General features: G+C 37.3%; 1 protein-coding gene across 3 annotated transcripts in view; it reads left to right on the top strand.

Annotated features, from left to right (window-relative positions):
- LOC121317438 (kelch-like protein 29) overlaps positions 1–20,027 on the top strand; it is a 147,202-nt gene extending 127,175 nt beyond the window's left edge. For all 3 annotated transcript variants that reach the window (XM_041253372.1, XM_041253370.1, XM_041253371.1), the window contains 6 exons: positions 900–1,098; positions 5,160–5,342; positions 5,943–6,123; positions 9,967–10,160; positions 16,648–16,792; positions 17,972–20,027. In XM_041253372.1, coding sequence (XP_041109306.1) covers positions 900–1,098; positions 5,160–5,342; positions 5,943–6,123; positions 9,967–10,160; positions 16,648–16,792; positions 17,972–18,155 — 1,086 coding nt within the window. In that variant the 3' untranslated portion in view covers positions 18,156–20,027. The remainder of the gene's footprint in view (positions 1–899; positions 1,099–5,159; positions 5,343–5,942; positions 6,124–9,966; positions 10,161–16,647; positions 16,793–17,971) is intronic.
- The last annotated feature ends 2,498 nt before the right edge of the window (positions 20,028–22,525 follow it).

The raw sequence follows: 22,525 nt of genomic DNA, 5'->3' as shown, positions 1-22,525 counted from the left end.
ACAACAAAAAGATTTCCAGGTTTTGAAAAGGGGTTCAATATGTAAGAGCCAAGGAAAAACTCAAAAGGGTCTGACTGTTTCTGCAGTAGACATTTTCCTCCTATATTTTTTTGATTAGACAGTTGGTTGAATAAAACCAACAATTTAATTGGCCTAGGACTCCATTTTAACGTAATTATTTAGGTGTAAAATATAAAAGCAAGTTTGGGGATAAATGGCTTAATGAGGCAATAGTCACATCTGTTTTAAAGATTATGAATAATTGATGTTGATAGCGTGGTGTCTAACCTTATAGAGGACCATTAATAATTAAGTTGAACCCTTTATCCTTAATATAAGTAACTATTGATTTAGCTGGATCACAAACATTTTATAAGTTGCACAGCAAACAATATTTTTGACATCTCTGCAAAGCAGCCAGGGACTGCAGTTTCTGATGGCCTTTACTCAAAGCAAAATGTCAAGCAATACAGTTTTAATGGTTTAATAATAAGTAGGTTGTCTACTTCCTTAACTGTGTCCACTCAAGTCTCCATGCATTGTATTTTTTTTTTTTAAATCTTAAGCGTGGGAAATTAATTCTAATTTATCTTTCACAGCATTACCAATGCAGTGTAAAATCGGTAGCTTTAGAAAATGTCAAGCTCCCAGGGTTTTGTGACATTTTTATTCTCCCCCCAGTAATCTCAGATATGCAGTGAAACAAAACATAACGGACAAGTACAAGTAACCCCTCCGGAGCAAGCTGACATTTATAAATGGCACGTCGGCACATTGTCCATATGTTTCGCTGTAACAGACCCTTCTCAGAGGGGCACATCAGTGAAGGGATCTCTTAGACAAGGTTGGTCATGGCTTCCCCGGTGGTAACACTTGTGTGTCTGCCTCTTCTTTTCCAGCACGCGTCTGAGTTGCTGGCCGTGGTGCGTTTGCCCTTCATCCACCCCAGTTACCTGTTAAACATTGTTGACAACGAGGAGTTGATAAAGTCTTCAGAGGCCTGTCGGGACCTGGTCAACGAAGCGAAGCGCTATCACATGCTGCCACATGCTCGGCAGGAGATGCAGACACCAAGGACTAGACCTCGGCTGTCAGCAGGTAGGAGACCACCTTTCACCAAACCGAATTCAATTTCTTGGAACCTGGAGGTTCAGGGCCTCTCATAGATTACTTAGTAACACACAGAAGCACCATTTTTAGGTGTAACCTTTCCCAGCAGGATTAAACACACTGGCAATGTACTAGGTGTGTGTGTGTGTGTGTGTCTAATATATATATATATATATATATATATATATATATATATATATAGACATATTTAAAACATTTTACAGGTTTTTTTTTTTGTAAAGTTTGTCGCTCAATGTTACTGGTTGAAAATATATTCAAAATTGATAGTAAAACATACTCTTTGTAACAAATTATAAGTCATGTCAAATAAAAAACATGCAGCTTGTAAGGCTAACAATTTCAAGTTTCCAAGTTTTGCTACAAAAATAAATTCATATAACTAAAGTCCTTTCTTTGAAATCATGTTGCCATCCAATTATATCCCTGTGAAAATTATGGAATATGTTAGTGCAGCACACGCGTACACAGTCTGTCGCACTTTAATTGCAGTCTTAAAGATCCAATTGACCATTTAGTGTACACTATAATTTAGATTTAAAAAAAAAAAAAAACTTTTAAAAGCTGGTTGGAAAACTTTAAGCCCAGGATTTTTTTACAATATTGTTTGAGGAATCAGGCAGAACACAAATCTGGCAACCCAGAGGACAGAAACACACTGATACTGAGGTATCAAACCGAATCTTGACTGTTTTGTTAGAAGGAAATACCTCTTGGAGAACCTCTTGGAAATGCAAAGAAGCACAGCACATCAAAAGAGATGAACATCAAGGCTTGCTTCAACCTGATAATCGAGAGAGGTGCAGTAATACAGTGGCCTGCGCAACGGGGAGCAGCTGTGTGGATCACTCTCAAGTGAAAATAAATGCAATAAAAGGGAAAGTCAGCCATAAAAACAGAACACACAGAGGCCGTCAGTCACAGAGGCATAAAAAACTTGCTATGACATCCCCATAAAGCTATACTAATTGATGTCTATACTCATGGATAATTGCTTCAAACCCAAAGTAGTGAACCAGATAAGTTACAGGCTGGTCAAACAGGACCATCTCTGCCGCCATGTTGTTCTTGCTCCTTAACATCTCTTGGCTTCATTATTAGTACTGAGTCTTTCTGTGTGGTCATGGACTTCCTATATGCTGAATCTCTTCTATGTATCCTTGAATTGTCTGCATCCCTGCTGTACCATTCACAAACTACATACAGTTCACTGCACCAGATTTACCCCCCTACATGCCCATTCTCAAACCTTAAAAACGTTTTAAGTGCACTGTTAAGTACAATCCAAATCTGATTAGCTCAGGCATCGGCGATGCCTCAATGGTGATGCCGTAGAGACAGAGTGCCAGGGCTGAGCTGGCACAGCGTCGCGATGCACTAATGCGCTGGGTCTTATTGTGTTGACTCTTTACAATATAGTGTCATGAGCTTGATTCCCAGAAGAGGAGTTAATCTCATGCTATGGAATGCAGTAGGATTTCGTGATCTCGGTCATGCTGGCTCGTGATGGTGTGTGTGGGGAGGCAGGTTGGGAGAAGGGAGTATAGCGAATGTCAGCATATCATGCTGCTTTTTTCTTTGGGGGTTCTGTCAGATAGTGGTGTTTTGCTGATGCCACAGTGAGTATAATGGGATAAGAAAGAACAGAAAAAATCTCTTAACCATCCATGCAGTATAATTATGTGATGAAGGTGTCAACTTGTTAGGGAGAGATGTAAAAATGCTACACAACACAACAGGCTGCTAAAGGTGTGACTTGCAACAGCACTCGGTTCCCAGCTCACACAGTAGATGAGAGAACATTTCATCACTTGGTGAATGATTGGCACCCTATGCAGAAACTGAGTAGGCATAAAGTATCTGATCAATAAAGTCTCTCTGGTCAATAGAAATGGTATAACTGCTGCTACCCTGCTTTTTAAGACCATAAAGTTGAAATTAATTGCATATGTATGGTGGAAACCATGGAACCAGATTCACCATCTTGTGTGTGCATGAGAACGAGCAGCCAGAAAGAAAGCTGCATAAATCTTCTGATTTTATGGAACATATATGTTTATTTTAGAGAAAAGAAGATTGAAATATTTCCAAACCTAGCTGACATTTTGGTGCATAGTAAAAATAAAGGGATCATAGACACATATAAGGACATTTAAACCTTTAAGAGCACATGTAAAGTGTGCAAATATATTTGTAAAGATAAATATTTGTATTTGAATATTCAGATATTTGTCCCAGCACTATATAAAAAGTCAATTTTTTGATTATTTTGCAGCCCATTAAACGTTAACATTTTCTGCAAAGTTTTGTCCTGTGAGGTGAAGTGTTTTTTTTTTTCATTATTATTTTGCTTTAGTTTTTTTTCTGAAATAATTATCACTTGCCTTTCACATTACAAAATAAACCTTACATACCATTGGCTGCTGTGACTACATTATTCATTGTGTTTATTGTTTCACTGCCGAAATACAATGTTTTGTCTGAAGTCCTGGAGTGTCCTAATGTAATTTAAGAGCCCTGCTGGGCATCATAATCAGGGTTCATCTGGTTAGAGCTGTGTGCTTTTTGATACAAAGTGGAATAATTTAAATAAAAAAATCTGAATACCTCTTAGAATATTTGGGACAGACCGAGGTTGCATAATCATTCAAAATGCCTGACGTTATTTGAGAAATTTCTCAGGTTATTTGAGAATTTTTTTTGTTTTGTTTTTTTTAAACTTTGTATCCTGTGAAAATCGTGGTTGGAGACCCTAGTTAATGCAAGGTTACATTAACTGTATAGTATCTTTAACTAAAACGTTTAAGGTAGCAGTAAACATGGTGGCTATGTTACTTGGTTACTGCAACTTGGGGACAGAAACAATACATGATGGTCAAATGAGAATTAATGAAATGTGGATGATTGAGACCAGCTCTCCAGGTAAGGTTTTGGGTGATTCAGTAATTTACTCTTCAGTTTAGACAGTTTGTGAATGAAATGTATTTTGAGTGAGTAAAATGCAACATTACCTTTTCTTATCAGGAGTACTTTCAATCAATACTGTAATTTACGTATCGCTTTCCTTATTTTCCACCTGAAAAAAAAAAAAAAAAAAAATCCAACAATGTATATTTCGCAGCCTTTTAGTCTTGGCTTAATGTTCAGAATATTATAGTCCAGGAAGCTGCCACTCTAGGTTTGTAGTTCTCTACTGCATTCACGAGTCTTTCCACTACTACTACTGTTATAGTTGTTTTTTGTAAATCTTCCTTTCTCTGTCTCTCTCCCTTTCCAATTCGACATACACTGTACCGATACTGCACTAATGCAAATAAAGAAACGATTATTTATTTGCCTTGCTATAGCAACATAAATCTATATTTATTATATAGATTTACCTTCCAAAAATTCAGTTTATAAATTGGTAGGTAAATTGGTAGATTAGGTTGAGGGGGAGTAAGACGGTACTGAGAAATCCTTGGAATTCGCTTATTTACCAGACACAAACAGATTCAACCATACCCTTTAAAGAAAAAAAATTGTATTGAAAACCCAGACTTTTTGGTCACATGTTTTTGTCAGTTCCCAGTAAGGCGAATGAGCTATGCATATTCTTTACTCATTATATTTTTTATATCATACATAATTCATATTTTTTCAATGTGTAAAACACCAAGTACGCAGATTACCTGGCATGCTGGTTGAGATTGTATTATGGATTATTGTGATGAGTTTAATGACATATTTTTTCTTCTCAATAGTGAATCTGAATACATACAATTTAAATGTTTTACTTTGTAAAAAGTGCAATACTACTTTAGATAGATGAAGTATTACTGTATCTGTTGACTTTATGGCTCGGGATGTATTTATTTGCATTTGGCTTGTTTCAACGATCTATGATTTACTTTGTGAAAGAAAAAAAAATGATAGAACCCTTACCCAAAAGATGTGCGCCACTAAAAGGAACAATTATTATTATATTTGCTGTTAGTTCTATCAGAGGAATTGGTTAATTAAAGCTTTCTTCCCACGCTCTTATTGTGCAGGTGTTGCAGAAGTGATCGTCCTGGTTGGAGGCCGGCAGATCATTGGAATGAACCAGCGAGCCCTGACCGCCGTCACATGTTTCAATCCACAGAATAACAAGTGGTACCCGTTGGCCAGCCTGCCCTTCTATGATCGCGAGTTCTTCAGTGTCATCTCCGCTGGGGACAATGTCTATCTGTCAGGTAAACCAGGCCACAGTGTCTTTTATTTCACTCATGCACTTGAAATCCTCTTTGCTTCATTGCTTTGAAGATCATTAATCATTTGGGGTGTGGTTGAGGGTGCCAGTGGTGGAACGTTTTTATTTTATTTGTTTTATATGTTAATATATGTTCCAGTGTCTGTGGAGCACCAAGGTGCTTATTGCCAACTAAAGATAGACACAGATGATGGTAAGAACGAAACTGTCACTAACCAAGTTTAGGCGCTAGGATTGTAAACAGTTTGAATAGTACCCAACAGAGAGAGCACCAATTACACTTCCACTCCTGTTATCTCATAAAACATTTCAGATAACCACTTCATTTGTTTAGTTATGGAAACACTTACAGTAATCCTTCACTTTGACCTGTCTTCACACTGTCACCTCTATCTCAGAGACCATTTGAGGCGCCTAGAAAAGTTCTATACAAAGGCTGTACGCTAAATATATCAGAGACCTTAACATTGACCTGCCGTATTGAGAAAAATAATCCATATTTGTCACAAAATGCATGACAGGCTTTTTATAGGAGATCTGCTGTCTTTGTTGCTTATTTCTGTGCTGTCTCTCTCTGCTGCAGGTGGAATGGAGTCTGGTGTCACGGTCTCGGATGTCTGGTGCTACATGTCGCTACTCGATAACTGGAACCTCGTGTCTCGGATGACAGTCCCCCGCTGCCGACACAACAGCCTGGTGTATGATGGGAAGCTCTACACCATCGGGGGACTGGGTGTGGCTGGAAACCTTGATCATGTAGAAAGGTACAGTAAACGGTTCACTTCAGAAATATCCATTGCACCATTTTTATTTGGGAAGCTTTCGTTGCATGCATGCTCGCATCCAAAGAGGCTTTGTCAGAAGCCAGGCTTTAAGAACTGTTGGGGGATAGCAGACAGAAACTCAGTTTTGTGTCTCATCTGCTTATTGATTTATCGCTTTTCCGATGTCTGTGTCTTGTACTCCACTCACCAGACACACATCCTACCACACGTAGAACACTTAGTATTTGTTTTCAATTATGAGTGACATAACGCTTGATTTTAATTAGCTGCACTGGTTCTATTGTAGAGTCTGTCACATGGTTATATAATTAATTTGTGATGTTACATATTTCTTACCCATTCTTAATTATGTAAAGTGTCTCTTGATCCATATTGGAACATGTTTTTCATGCTTTTGTCATTCACAAGGCAATTATTATTATTATTAATTTTTTTAACCTCAAAGCTTCCTCATTCCATGGCTGCTGGCGTGGCTGACCTTTTCAACCATTTTCCCCCGTTTCTTATTTCTGCAGTTTTTATTCATCTTTCTGTGTTTCATGCTTACAATGCTGATTGTGACTCCTTGCAGTTGCAGGAGAAAAAAAAAAGTTCTTTCATTTACTCACTACATCTCTTACATTTACACAGTACTAATACCGAATTTCTTAAGACATTCGTCCAATATTCATTAGCCATTGTAACAAAATTCAAACACTGCACAGTAGTACAGTAACAAGCATGTTTTCACTTTGTGTTTGTAAGTAGTATAAATTAGAAGTTTTTAAATAATAACTGACATATATGGAGTGCCTCATACAGTGTGCAACATGTTCGTAGTTTTTTTTTTAATTGGGCCCGTGGCTCCTGGAACATGTTTGTGAGGTTTTTAGGTTATGTACTTTTAAATTTGTCAAGGGCGTATTATCCTTAGCTGTGCTAGCCCAGTTCAGCTTTAATGTCCAGGGACAGCTTTTCAGAAAACCAATTTATCTGGTGTTCCCTAGCGGCCCAGTCCATAGCCACAAGTTATTTAGGGTATTTATTAAAAAAAAAAATAAAAAAAAGAGAGAGAGAGAAATAAAATCCTTCAGGGTGGAATTTACTACATGGTGTTGGTGATCAAAGTTGACTGATTAATTGATTGATTATTTATTTTTGTATTCTTGCTTTTAAGTAAAATTCACCTTTGCAGATTAACACATTGAACACACAGCTAGACATAAATCAAGGAATTGTGTCATACAGTTGTTCTGTCTCCCCCTGTACGCTCAAATGCATTAGTGGACACTCCGTGTTTCATTTTATCTGTATTAAAATGATTGTATTTTGCAACTCCTCGGTATAACCGTGCTGTTATTTTGAGTTATTGAAGATTTGTAAATTGTTGTAAATAGACTGGGAGTGGGACAAGGGGTTTCATTTTAGAACAGCTGAGAATGAAACTGACGTTTTAGACTAGTGGTGTGTGTGTGTGTAACTGCATAATGTAACAGCAAAGACATGTAATGGGCCATGTAACAGGAGCCTTCCCTGTTTATTATTCATAACTATGAAACATTCAGCTGCTCCAAATTCCTTGTTTATTGACATTTCAGTAAAAAAAAAAAAAATAGTTATTTCCAGTCCTGTTAGATTTAATTAAAGAACGCCCGAGTAGATGCACTTGCAGTTGTCAGTTAATTACAGATAACACCAGTAGGATGTAAATCAAGGTAATTAGCTCATTGTAACATACAGTGTTACATTGTGTTTAATTCAGTATCAGCGATTTAATTTAACACATTATGTTTCTCATGTCATTCGTTTCACCATTTCATTACGCTTCATTATTATTTTGTCCTCACTATACCTTTGCTCCTGGTCCACTCTGCTGCTTGCTGTTAGACAAAGAATTGTGACTCTTCAAATTCAAAAACATTTACTCAGTGCTTGTCAGAATAAAGAGAGTGTAAGTGGGAACTTTTTGACCAATTAGAAATGACAGTAATACGAACGATTTTGGTAGTACAACACAATTGCCTAAGTGTGCTGAAAATCTGTGGATATCCAATAATGCTTCTTTGAAACTGAAATGATGTACTGTTCTGTTTTCTGGTTGATAGTCCATACTTACAGCTGTAACAGATCTATTAGTCCCTGATCTGAATATAGGGTCTACCCCCTGCTGGGGAATCCTGTGTTCTACGTTTGATTACAGAAGTGTATAACCAGGCTACCTACTGTTCCAATGTGGTTTGTGATTTTTTTTTTTTTTTCCTTCAGATGCATTTTTTTTGGTGTTGCCTTCTGAATTAAACTGACAGTGTAATAGTAACTGCACATAGAATGCATCAGCAAAGCCATTGCAAGATGGCAAGCAAATCTAATTATCATCTTTGTTCTTGACAAGATTCAGAATAGGAACACCACCCTGGCTTTGCCTCTTTCTGTTCTCACACCACCTGTTCTTGTGCCTTTCTTGCTAAGCTTCAATCTGACACACTGCAAAAAAAAAATAAAGAAAATGGATTGCACAGTTCTAATACCAATACATATTATCCATATATTGTATACTAAATATTTCAGTACAATTTTCTTAACACCCACAAAGCCCAAAATGCTTACCACTGAAACCAGTCTTATTTTTGAAGTGGTTCTGTGCCATCACATGTGACAGCCACAGAGCTGTGGAGGAGCGGGACAAGAGAACTGCTGATGAAAAGAATGTACAGTAAATTACAGGGCCATACAATTAAATAGTAAACTTGAAAACAGATGCCTCTCAAATTAAGTCTTGCAATGATGTGCACCATACATTCCAAACTTTCATTAAAAGCATTGGCCTTTATTATCAGCAGCGATTACAGATTTCAGGTTTGTTTTCAGACACTAATCCCATCTTGAGTTGTATGACATGCAGGAGCTATCTGAGTAATGGTGAAAAAGCCTGACCTGACAGCTCTTGTGTCTTTGCTGTGTCGGTAGCAGTAATAGGATGATGTCCTGTTGCTTGTGATATGCTGACCCTTTTAACTTTATACAGCTCAAATTAGTTTGCATAGTAAGGCACTTGTTCAAAAAACGTTGGGGGTACAGTACATTTAACTTTATAGTGTTATACACATCCGCTGTCTATTCGGGTCTAGCTGTTTGCATTACAATTATCTGAACAGACTTACCATGCAAGTGAACTAGAAAGGGGGGGGGGGGGGTTGTAAGGTATGACAAGAGGTGAAAACTACATTGCAAGCCTTATGGGTAGCAAAAGGTCTACTATGAAGTTAATTACAAAAATGTGTTTGGCTTGAACACTGCGTCTGTTAACATTCCTTACTAAATGGTGTGCATAATAGAATGAATATTGCATCAATGATGCTTCAGAATACCTCTACTGAGGTCTCACTTATCACGAACCACCACATATCTGAAAGGGAGCTGGTAGGTGTAAAGCACCTCCTTTCTCAACAGCAGCCCTTTTTAAAAATTCTGAATTGAGGTGGAGGTGGAGGTTGGGTATGCAGCACGGCACTAAATTGGTTTTACGGTAATCCTTATCTGATTTCATTAAGCTATTGACCATAAAGATGTACAGTTAATAAACCGTGGAAAAAGAATCATTTTCAAGTCAGGGTTTTGCTTGGATGTAATTGTACTTTGCTGTGGCAGGATGACAGATTTTTTTTTTTTTTTTTTTTTAATGCAAAGCACATACATATTCATTCATCTTTTATGTACTTTCCCTGGATATTAAATTAGACACCCCATTGATTTGCACTGAGGCTTTAGGTCTTGCAGAACTATGCAATTCAGGCATTGCTTATTTTCAGGTTGTAGTTTCATATGATAATTCCTTTATTGCAGGTATGATACCATCACCAACCTATGGGAGACTGTGTCACCCCTCCCTAAGCCAGTGCACGCCGCAGCTGCCACAGTGTGTGGAGGCAAAATCTATGTGTTTGGTGGGGTGAACGATGCAGGAAGACCTGCAGGGGTTTTGCAGTCATATGTCCCTCAGACCAACACCTGGAGTTTCATAGAGTCTCCCATGATAGGTAAGTTGTTTTTGAAATCCCTGTTGGAGTTTCTGTCTTTTGACCTTTTATAGAATGTGTGGCACTGTCAATCAGTCAATGTATACAGTACTGTTTATTGTGTTTCTGTGAAGTGTCACACTTGCATTCAGGTGTGAGAAGTCCCCACTACGATGCGATTTGTTATGAAAACAGAAGCCCAGCTTAATGAGAGAATAGTCTTGGAGTATCCCATGTGATTTGTCTATTAGAACAAAAAATACATTACTATTTGTCCAATCTGTACTATCAGAGCTTTAGGCATTGGATTAGCAATAACAATGGACATTTAGAAAGTGGATAACTAACTGTATTAGTGCCATTACCATAGGGAATAGAATACCATGTCTACGGTTATTGCTTTCCTACAATGGCTTGTGCCTCGTGCCTGCATTGGTGTGGGAAGGAGGTATTTTATTTAATTAGGTCAACCAAATTAAGATACATTAGGTAACATTTGAGCTATAAAAAGAAAGTCCCATGTTATTATCAGCAGGTCTGTGACAGCACATGACCCATGAATTGTTTGCATGACATTGATCAGTTAAACAAAACAATCCCTGTGAGAGACCATCCTGAGAGGACGCACAATCCTAAATATTTGAAGCCAGAGTTGATTGTTAAAATCCTGTCCCTTTTAAAATGCGCTTATCGAATCATCCTGCTTGTCAGGGGACCTCCAGGATATAATGCATGTGGGGTACTTCCTCGTGAAACTCGTTTCAAAGCAATTAAATGTGCAGATCATACGCTAGTGTGTTGCTGCATATGGAGCTGAGAAATAAAACAGAAGTTAATGTTATTATGATGTGGCCTACATGTAACTCATCCTCAGATTGGCAATGAAATCTAGAAGGCCATACACTCCAGTCTGTTTCATGTGAATCATTCTGTTAGGTGCACGCCTCCAGCCTCATTAGGAGCCTGTATAGGATGGAGAACATCTGTGTATGTGGGTAATATAGTCCATGTACATTTCATTATGAAAATGACACAAATAAATAAATGAAGAAACCTAAGGAAATAATTAAATATACTTTAAAAATAGTACGAGAATGGGCGTATCACATAGTAACTCGAACTGTCAGTTAGAGTTACTATGTGATAACTCTGAGTGTCGCATCTCGTTTACAGAAGTGCTCTGGCAAGTAATCATTACTATCATACACAACATATTGATATGATCACTGTTATGCAAAATAATGACAATGGGATATTTGGAACATAATTAAATGCCATGAATAATAAAAGTATATCAATCAAATGAAATCAATATTCTAATAAATTATCTGAACAAAGGCATACCATGTGCCTATCAAGACATCCTTGCATTAATTGTTCAGCCCAAGTCTAGCACCAGTAGTTATAGACAACATTTTGATCTCAGGCAAGACAATCAGACAAACATTCGGGCAGTGCATTGAAATGTAAAGTATCATGAGATTTAAGCAATTTGCAATTTTAATATAAGTAACACAAAAAGATTTACTCTCTTATGTTTTCAAATTACAAAAGTAATCCTTTCTATTTGATTTAAATACATTCCTGCTCTTTTAATGTAGCTGCTTTGGTTTTAAAAGACACCCTGTTTTACTCATGCTCTGTCAACCCACCTTGGGCACTATCTGTTTCTGTTGTAATAAGATTTAGAAAGATGCAGTCGGGGCATATTTTGCAAAGCCACATGAATGTGTTACAGATTGTCTAATATTCTTGATGTTGTGAAGTTGCCCCTTCAGTAAAAGCACAGCTTTTAGGCCTTTCTTTCTTTTTTTACTTGTTTTTTTTTTACACTCACTTCCTTCTGTTTTTCTTTATCTGTTTTTATTTCTCCACAAACTCCTAGAAATATCATGTTTGTTTAAGGGTTACATTAATATATGTGTGAGAGCTTGATATGCACACACAGTACTGTATTTAAATTGTGACTGACTCGGTGGCTTGATTTGAAAATTAGCATATGCCTCGATGTGTTATGGGCATATTAATTTGCAAGCACATTTGTTTTCAAATATTTTGGCTATCCAAAGCTGAAGTATGTGCCACCATTTACTCTGCGTTATTGTTAGGGTGTTGTGTGCATTCGGTTCACGTCATTTTACAAATTTAAAACAAAAAATAGTGACACCTGTGGGAGTTTAAATCTTCATATACACATGGACTGTATTTCCAGTTCTGCCTGTGTGAATTTATACAGGTATGTATCCCAGAAGAAGGAGGGAGCCCAGCTGTTGTGCTGTCAGTTACACAATCAGAATAAGCCCTCACTTTCCCCCACCTGTAATTATTTCTATCAGACTGAGTGTGCAGAGCCAGCTTGGGGAAGAATAGTTATTCTGCAGAGGGGATGACACAAAGACAATTGAAAGCTGAGCTCCTATCTCCACTTCGCATGAGTGGCACAGAGAATTGACTGGTAATTATACACCCAGTCTGTGTGTCCCATCAGAGCCAAAGGTGGAAGTTTGAAAGGGAGCTAATTAACTGTATCAGTTCCATTGCACTTGGGTTTTCACTGTTTATCTCTTGATTAGATGTATATTTACCAGTGGATGAAAGTCAATTCATTTGGCTCGCCCGGTTTAAAATGGGATTTTCTTATACCCGATTTGGATTACTGAATTAATCATTGTAATAAAGACAGTAAGATTATCCTCAAAGTCATGGACCTCTTCAACTCCAGATGCAAAAATGAATGTGCACTCCAGGTACCAGATTTTGAAATTATTCAATTTTGAATTATGAATAACAAAAACAAACAAGATATATTAGTTAGCAAAATGTACACACCGTAAAATAAACGTTTTATATACATAACAGAAATACTAATTGTTTTATGTACAAAATTACGCACACAATATATTGTATAAGGAATTTTTATAAAAAAAAATATAAAACATACATATGTAATTTGTATCAACAAATGAACACATATGAAAAAAAGGAAACATTTTTGGACAAAATCAAATTCCACTAACAATACATACTGCGTACAACAGGTTGGCAACAATTCTGGAGCAAAATAGATTTTATGGGTGTGATTCGCCAAATATTTTGGTCACAAATATTTATGGCTTCACAGTATTTTGTCACAGCACTGTAAGATATACTTCCAAGTACTGTCACTGCTTTCGTAATCCTCCGAACACGACTCAGACTCTTCGTCGTTCCCGTTCTCAGAATCGATATACGCTTCCAAATACCAATATGAAATAAAGGTAAACAAGCAAAAATTCAAAAAAGAATAAAATAAAATAATATGTATATTCTTTAGATTGTTGGTTGTTTGCTGCAGTATCTCCAACTCTTCTCAATGTCTTCACAGATAGATAGGGATTTTTGCACGGAACACAATTGGATAATAAGTCACCTGATGATTCGATCTCTCCTTCCCGACTTCAAAACACATATGACATTACAAACACTGCCATAGGGCATGTAAACAAAGAGAACATATCTGAAAAAAAAAACAGAATAGACAGCAAACCTTGACATACGCAGTTACGGCAAGGTACTGCAAGTGCTCTTTCATTTGACGTACATGCGTACATCCTGGATCTGAAATGGTGAAAGCACTCTCCATTGGGCATTCAACAGAATTTGCAGGGTAGGCAAACCTTCTAATAAACTTGCTGATATAGCAATTAAGGGTTAATTTTGCCTTCTGGGAAGTGAGTCTGTGGCTTTATATGAATACTGTAGGTCTCTGGCTTATGGGATATCTCAAGAACTGCTCTTAATCATACTGTGTGTGCTTCAACTCCCTAGTGCACATATGCTTACTAACCTACTTTATAAAAAGCATCGAGTCAGACCTTTAATTTGTCACTGGTATAAGCTCCAGTTAGGCAGACAATGCATTGATTTTTTTTTTTTAAACAATGTACAGCTGTACCAGGCACTTTGAAAGAATAATAAACAAAATGAATAATCCAAATCAAGCTTGATTCATCATGCAGATGGCTAAGTAACAAAGAGAGTGAGGCAGTGTGGCAGGGCTTCCGGGTATATGTGTGTGGGGGGGGGATTGGGTGGCGGGGGGGGTGTTCCCTGCAAAAACATATGTGGGAATGTCGTCAGAGCCATCAAATTGAATACATGTTGAAATGATTAATTAAGGCTTCAGCCACAAGTGTATCGAGAAAGTGATCACGGGGAAATGGGTTAGTGGTGAAAATGAATCTTGGTGTTCGTGGTGAAGGTTTGTGTTCCGTGTTCCTTGCTGTGATGTATGTTTGTTTATTTTCGTGATTTTTGTCAAACCTTTTGTTTTGGCCCTTGTGCCCTGTTTTGACCAGTGTGGTTTTGTTAATGTTTGCACCATTTGTTTTTGTTTATTTGTTTAATTAAAAGGCACATTAGCGCAAACAGATTCTGTCTCTGGGTTTACTTCCTGGTATTCACCAGCCTGGGCTGTGATGTCATCCTGTCACAAGGAGCCAAACTTAAATTCTCGCTTACAAAATGATCAAGCTTAAAGGGTACATAAGGACCTTTTTATTTTATTGTGTTACATGTGCCCATGTGTTGCAGTAAGGTGTGTGTGTTGTTTTTTATTTATTTATTTATTTATTTTTTTTACATCTTGACCACTTTTTTTCACTTTTAAATTGCAGTGCTCTCTGGCTGTCTATGATATCTCCAAGATGGCCTCTCATGTATTTCTCTGAACTACATTTCTCATTATCCTCCTCCTGCTCACTGGTAAATCCTTCTCAGTTACATATGTTAACAGGAGGATGATGGGAAATGTAGTTTGAGTGGTCCATGCAGGTCTATGTGAAGCCATCTTGTGGAATTTAAAAGTTTAAAAAAGTGGTCAAAATGTTAAAAAAAAAATTAACAAAATTAAAACAATTAAACAATACACACATCTTAAGTAAACAGTTGTAAAACATGGGAACATGTAACACAGTAAAATAAAAAAAAGTATTTATATAACCTTTAAAGCCAGCAGATTTTAATACTAACATTATCATCAAACTCAAATTTAGCAAAAACTTGTCATCATTTAAATCAAAGAAATAATACTTTTATTTAAATTAACAGTTTGATACCCTAGATTGCAATTTGTAAATGACTTGAGTCCTGTTTTGTAACAAGGGAACATGGAGAGATTTAGGCTGTTTAATACAGTCAGCGCTCAGATACACGTCAGTCACATTTTACCATCCTTGTATTAGGAATAAAGTCAATATTCATTTTATATATATATATGTGTGTGTGTGTGTGTGTGCGTGTGTGTGTGTAACAATTTAATGCACTTACCCGTCACATGCTATTTCCAACTCCATCACCAGTTTTCTGATACAAAGCCCATCTCTTCAGTGTTACAGTTTATTTGATTATCCGTCACAGCCTGCGTTTTTTTTTCTGTCTTTTTGTGTTATTTTTTTTTAGCATATGCAAATTAATCCATCTTTATTGTGCAGTTACACAGTTTTTGAATACTGTCGTGGATACTGTTTTAATTTTGGATACTGTTGTTTTTTTCTGAATCTTGCTAAATTGCATTGCTTTTTACGCCGTTCTGTGCATGGGTAACATTTTCAGTAATTTTACATCATACAGCTACAATACTTACTGGATTTAAAAGTATGAACTGTATTAGTCCACAGTCGTCTCTTTTGTCAAGTGATAGTTTCAAAATCATATCTTTCTGAATTAAAATACTTATTCTGTTGAAACTTCAATACTGTACCGAAAAAAAAACTATAGTACATCTAAATGGAAGCCTACTTATTTTAAACACAGTCCTTTCAGCTATGTATTTTTGACGTTGTATCTTTTTTTGTGTTCCCTGAAAAACGGACAAGGGTTGGAACGGGTCAAAATGAAATAATCAGATATGCATCACACTCAACCATGACTGAAGTCAACATTTTATCGGGTCAGTTATTCGAGTGCTGACTGTAATGCAGTGTCTGTATAATTAAATTAGGTGCCAAATATCTTCTTGTTCATTTCTGTGGCTTTTTTACTCTCCAGGTTGCAAATGAGGATGGCTTTGTGAATTAAGCCAACGTTATAGCTTTCATGCTCTTTGCAACAGTAAACTGCTGACTTGGACTATAGGGGAGCTACTGATTTACAGTGTGGTATAGGCAAGAAAGGAGGAAAGCAATAGAGATTCGTACTGTACAATGGGGGAAAAGTACCTCAGATTATGAATCCTTTGTAATGCCTGTGAGCTTTTTTTTTTAAAACGATGAATGTGCATTAAGCTGTGATCTGAACTACCAAAACAAAAACCAACCTGTACCCAAAGTTCTCTGTCGATGTGCCTCGATTCATCCTCTGGATTTAGAAACCTGGCTGAGAATTGTAATCCAAGAAAGAGAAGATATTGTAGTCAAACTATATTGGGCTTATTTAGTTTGCTGCTGCTGTCAGTGGGATGAAAGATAGAGTGGCATCCCAGAAGGGAAATAACCCTAAACTAAATGAGTGTGTTTTTTTGCTTTGACAGATAACAAGTATGCACCCGCTGTTACTCTCAATGGATTCATCTTCATCCTTGGAGGAGCTTATGCCAGAGCCACCACCATCTATGATCCAGACAAAGGAAATATCAAAGCAGGCCCCAACATGAACCACTCCAGGCAGTTCTGCAGGTAAGAGTGCCGGTGGAACGAGAGCTTTAGAATCTGCAGGGGTGCACTGTGACTAGTCCAAGAACAGTCCGAAGTATGATGTAAACATGGACATCAATATTGATGACATTTCCACTAAGCAGCTCATATTTGGTTCATGGTCTACGTGAATTTTTAAGTAAAAGAAATGCAGACTAGCAACAAGTATGTCAGTAACCCCCACCCCCCGTTATCATTGCTGTAAATTCATAATTAGAGTGATGGCCATGACATATCAACAGTTTGATCACAATCGTAAAGAGAATCACCAGGTTTTGTGACAGTTTGATCAGAGCTTATCCAGTTATATGAAAAATAAATTAAGTGCAACAGACATCCTTCCCCTAAATCTCCAGAATTACTACTCAAAATGTTAAATAAGGAGTTAGATCATCTGTGAAGTGTGACATTCATATGCATACACAACCACCTGCTCTATATCCCAGAAGAAAAGTATCTTTTAACTGCAAATGATATAGCTATGTTTTGAAGTAATTGGTACACCTAATTTGTATTTATTTATTTATTTCATCTGCTATGACCATCTTCCTTTATATTAACCGAGAGCTGCGTGCTAGCAGGACTAGACCAGTAATTGAACAGTTTAAACTTTCTTACACTCCGTACAACTTTCATTATAGTTCCTTCTCCTTTAAAGTTGGATTTGCTGTGAGCTACTTTCTCAACATCCAGTTCACTAGGTGGCTTAGTGAAGTTAAACTGCTGCTGTACTGCTAAGCAGCTAATTTAATTGTCTGGTCTACTCTGTAGTGCTGTGTATATCACTTTGTTTCAGAGTTGTCAAAGCCTAAGTTTATAATTGATTGAATCTTGCCAACTCTAATTAAATCTGTGTGAGTATACTGTAGGACACAACGGTAAAGTCAGGGCTTACCTGAAAAAACTTTGCAAGTACAGTACATGATTCTTTTGTTTTTACTTTCTCATCGGTTGCACTTAACCCAGATATGCCTGAAATATAATTGACCTGTATGCAGGACAATAGACATACATGGGTGTAGCTATCTTTTAGAGGGCTTGAGACCTTTTATATTTCAATGAGAAGAACTTTTTCCATCACTTAACAAAATATGTATACTCACGAGGTGCAAGACAATGAAATATTTCAACTTGTTTAGTGCTTTTTCTTTTTTCGCCTAGTGCTGTCGTTCTGGATGGCAAGATCCATGCCACGGGAGGAATTGTCAGCAGTGAAGGCCCAGCGCTGGGGAACATGGAAACATTCGACCCTTGTACGAACGTCTGGACACTCTTGCAAAACATGCCTTGCCCGCTTTTCAGGCATGGCTGCGTAGTTATTAAAAAGTACATCCAGAGTGGTTGACAGTACAGGACATAATGATCTCTTGTAGCAGTTTGTATGTAAAAAAAAAAAAAAAAAAAAAAAAAAAAAAAAAAAAAAAAAAAAGAATAAAAAATTGCTCCTTTTTTTAAAATATTTGCCTACATTGACTGTAGATGTTCACCCTTGTTATTCAGTGAAACAGGGGTGAGAGCCCTTCTGTAACATAGTGTAACTTATTGAATCTACACGAGCACCACAAAGTGGTACAGTGGTACAGTGGTACTTGTTGCTAAGCTGTGCTGTTAGTTTCATTCATGTGATGGATTTCTTGTTGATTTTATGTTCTTCATATAGAGCAAGATCTGTACAATTAAACCTCATGCAATTCTCTTAATTTAGCAGGTGAACATTATTGTTATTAATATTTTTTGTCAGGAGACATATTTTACTTTAGTATTGACCCAGGAGGGAAGTTCTATCCACTTTTGCTAGCCATGCCCAGGTATAAGTGTCTGGTAGTGCAATTCTGTCAAAAGCACTTCCTTTACAAGTGACACATGAACACTCATAATCAGGACATACTGATAGGAGTGGTCCCCTTTCTGCGTTTGGGGGTCTGTGCACTCTGGCCTGGGTACAGATGGTTGCTACATGTGACATAAGTCCCTGTTGACATGTGGTATTTGAAGTGATGAACTTTCTCTGTGGTAGGGGATAGGAGGACTGGAAACGTACCTCCATGTAAGGGATGGAATCCACACCTCCTGCCATGGCCAGAGCATGGAAAACAATGAACTCTGGATAGAATTTTTTTATTTTTTAACCAAGCTGGTACGCAAAGGGATGTGTATACTGTAAATGCAAAATGTTTCTGAAAAGATGGTTTATTTTACAAATTCAAAGTCACGACGTGTACATGATTTTAGAAAATAGGTAGATAAAAATTAAACCTGTACTTAAATAAAATGCAAACGTCAAGGTGTTATGAAAGTGTATGTAAAGTAGTAATGTTGTATATAGAAGCATAAGGAAACAATGCTTTGTAAAAAAAAAAAAAAAAAAGATAACGGGAGATATTCTTGTGTACTGGTTCATGTGTATAGTACACCAGTGTAGGAGACCCTTAATTGTATACAAGTGTCTGATCACCTTACAGTATTGTCAACATTCTGCAAATGTCTGCACTGTGTAGTATCGGCAGCCCAAAGAATTCGGTCGTATCCTCCAGACTGTCTTATTTTGTCCTAACAGCCAATTGCTGTAGGGATAGCAGTATGAGCAGTGTTTTCCAGAGTGACACAGCAGAGTTACTCACCAGCCACAAGTTTTAACCCTCCTGAAGTATCGCACGCTGACCATACAAAAAAACCCTCACTTTTCTATTTGCAACAGAAATATTTTTTGAGAATGTATACCCGAAATTTACAAATTAAAAGTTGTAATAAAAAAATACTGTAGAAAGATAAAAAGCACACTGTTGTACACAACGCCATTTGGAAATAACCATGGCATACTTGTACAGCATTTCATAGGAGCCATACTATAGGCTGGTTAAATGCTAGAAGAATACTTTTCAGCAATAAACTTGTTCTTGGGAAGTGAAATAAGAAGCCATTTCAGAAATCTCATTCCTATCTAACTGCACTGTAAATCATAAAGGACATTGACGTTCTTTCAGTCTTCATTGTGTTGGAGACAAGCTGACGGGGGAGCTGTGTGGGAATGCACAAAAGCAGTTTAGGAAGGAGAACAATAGAACCTAACAGTTCTCTCAGTAACACCCAGGCAGTGTTGAGGATAGATACTGAAACCATGCAAACCAGCATATGGTCTTGATAAAGTTTTGAATGCCTTTCTTTACTCTGTAAAAACAATATATAAAAATAAAAGTCACAGAAAAGAAAACACAAACTTCACTTGGACTACTTTTTAATTATTTAAATACTTTGCTCCCTTGTTAATATTAAAACAGTACATTGGTAGAGTAACCGTATAGTACACAATTTACTGTGCATTTGGCCTCACCCTTATTGTGGACTTGATGGTTATGGTTTGTAAATTATAAATTAGGATAAGGTGATTTATGGCAATAAACTTAGGTTAAAGTCTCCAATTATACACTTAACATAGCCACAGGACCTAATTTTATTTTATTCTGAATGGGCAGTTTTTTAAAATTAATAATACAATTGTAGCAGTAAAATCATGGAATAATACTTTATATACAAATACACCTTTTGCTCTCCTACTGTAATTGTCTCAAACCACCATGAAAATATGACAAAAAAGCAAAAGAGTTATCTTGTAAAATGTACACCCTTTAATATTTCTCAAATGACATATCTATCTCTATAGATAGATAGATCACTATATATACAGTGGGTTGCGAAAGTATTGACCCCCCCCTTGGCATTTTTCCTATTTTGTTGCCTTACAACCTGGAATTAAAATGGATTTTTATTTGGATTTCATGTAATGGACATACACAAAATAGTCCAAATTGGTGAAGTGAAATGAAAAAAATAACTTGTTTCAAAAAATTCTAAAAAATAAATAACGGAAAAGTGGTGCGTGCATATGTATTCACCCCCTTTGCTATTAAGCCTCTAAATAAGATCTGGTGCAACCAATTACCTTCAGAAGTCACATAATTAGTTAAATAAAGTCCACCTGTGTGCAATCTAAGTGTCACATGATCTCAGTATATATACACCTGTTCTGAAAGGCCCCAGAGTCTGCAACACCACTAAGCAAGGGGCACCACCAAGCAAGCGGCACCATGAAGACCAAGGAGCTCTCCAAACAGGTCAGGGACAAAGTTGTGGAGAAGTACAGATCAGGGTTGGGTTATAAAAAAATATCCAATACTTTGAACATCCCACGGAGCACCATTAAAGCCATTATTAAAAAATGGAAAGAATATGGCACCACAACAAACCTGGCAAGAGAGGGCCGCCCACCAAAACTCATGGACCAGGCAAGGAGGGCATTAATCAGAGAGGCAACAAAGAGACCAAAGATAACCCTGAAGGAGCTGCAAAGCTCCACAGCGGAGATTGGAGTATCTGTCCATAGGACCACTTTAAGCCGTACACTCCACAGAGCTGGGCTTTACGGAAGAGTGGCCAAAAAAAAGCCATTGCTTAAAGAAAAAAATAAGCAAACACGTTTGGTGTTTGCCAAAAGGCATGTGGGAGACTCCCCAAACATATGGAAGAAGGTACTCTGGTCAGATGAGACTAAAATTGAGCTTTTTGGCCATCAAGGAAAACGTTATGTCTGGCGCAAACCCAACACCTCTCATCACCCCGAGAACACCATCCCCACAGTGAAGCATGGTGGTGGCAGCATCATGCTGTGGGGATGTTTTTCATTAGCAGGGACTGGGAAACTGGTCAGAATTGAATGAATGATGGATGGCGTGAATACAGGGAAATTCTTGAGGGAAACCTGTTTCAGTCTTCCAGAGATTTGTGACTGGGACAGAGGTTCACCTTACAGCAGGACAATGACCCTAAGAATACTGCTAAAGCAACACTCGAGTGGTTTAAGGGGAAACATTTAAATGTCTTGGAATGGCCTAGTCAAAGCCCAGACCTCAATCCAATTGTGAATCTGTGGTATGACTTAAAGATTGCTGTACACCAGCGGAACCCATCCAACTTGAAGGAGCTGGAGCAGTTTTGCCCTGAAGAATGGGCAAAAATCCCAGTGGCTAGATGTGCCAAGCTTATAGATACATACCCCAACAGACTTGCAGCTGTAATTCCTGCAAAAGGTGGCTCTACAAAGTATTGACTTTGGGGGGGTGAATACTTATGCACGCTCAAGTTTTCTGTTTTTTTGTCTTATTTCTTGTTTGTTTCACAATAAAAAATATTTTGCATCTTCAAAGTGGTAGGCATGTTGTGTAAATCAAATGATACAAACCCCCCAAAAATCCATTTTAATTCCAGGTTGTAAGGCAACAAAATAGGAAAAATGCCAAGGGGGGTCAATACTTTCGCAAGCCACTGTATATAATCTATCTATCTATCTATCTATCTATCTATCTAGATAGATAGATAGATAGATAGATAGATAGATATGAATAAAATTCTCTAAAACTGGATCATTATTTAGATCAATTTACAAATGCGCAGAAATAAACCTTAAGAGTTAATATTCTGAAGTACTACAATATCTTAACTGGAATAGCAAGCAAGTGCTTTAACGCCACCCTACGACAGATAAACTTCTAGTTTCAGATTTCAGCCATACAGAATCCTGGATCAGACCTCACCATTTGTAAACTAATGCTAGAGCAACCAATCTAGACGGGTTCTATTTGTGTGGTGTACTTACCTTCACATACTTAGTTTTGTTGTAAAATGTATTTTAAATAAATGCTAATAAAAACAGTAGCAAAT

This window comes from Polyodon spathula, chromosome 6, assembly GCF_017654505.1.
Source record: "Polyodon spathula isolate WHYD16114869_AA chromosome 6, ASM1765450v1, whole genome shotgun sequence".
In the NCBI taxonomy this organism is placed as follows: Eukaryota; Metazoa; Chordata; class Actinopteri; order Acipenseriformes; family Polyodontidae; genus Polyodon; species Polyodon spathula.
This window is presented reverse-complemented; position numbering and strand designations above follow the sequence as displayed.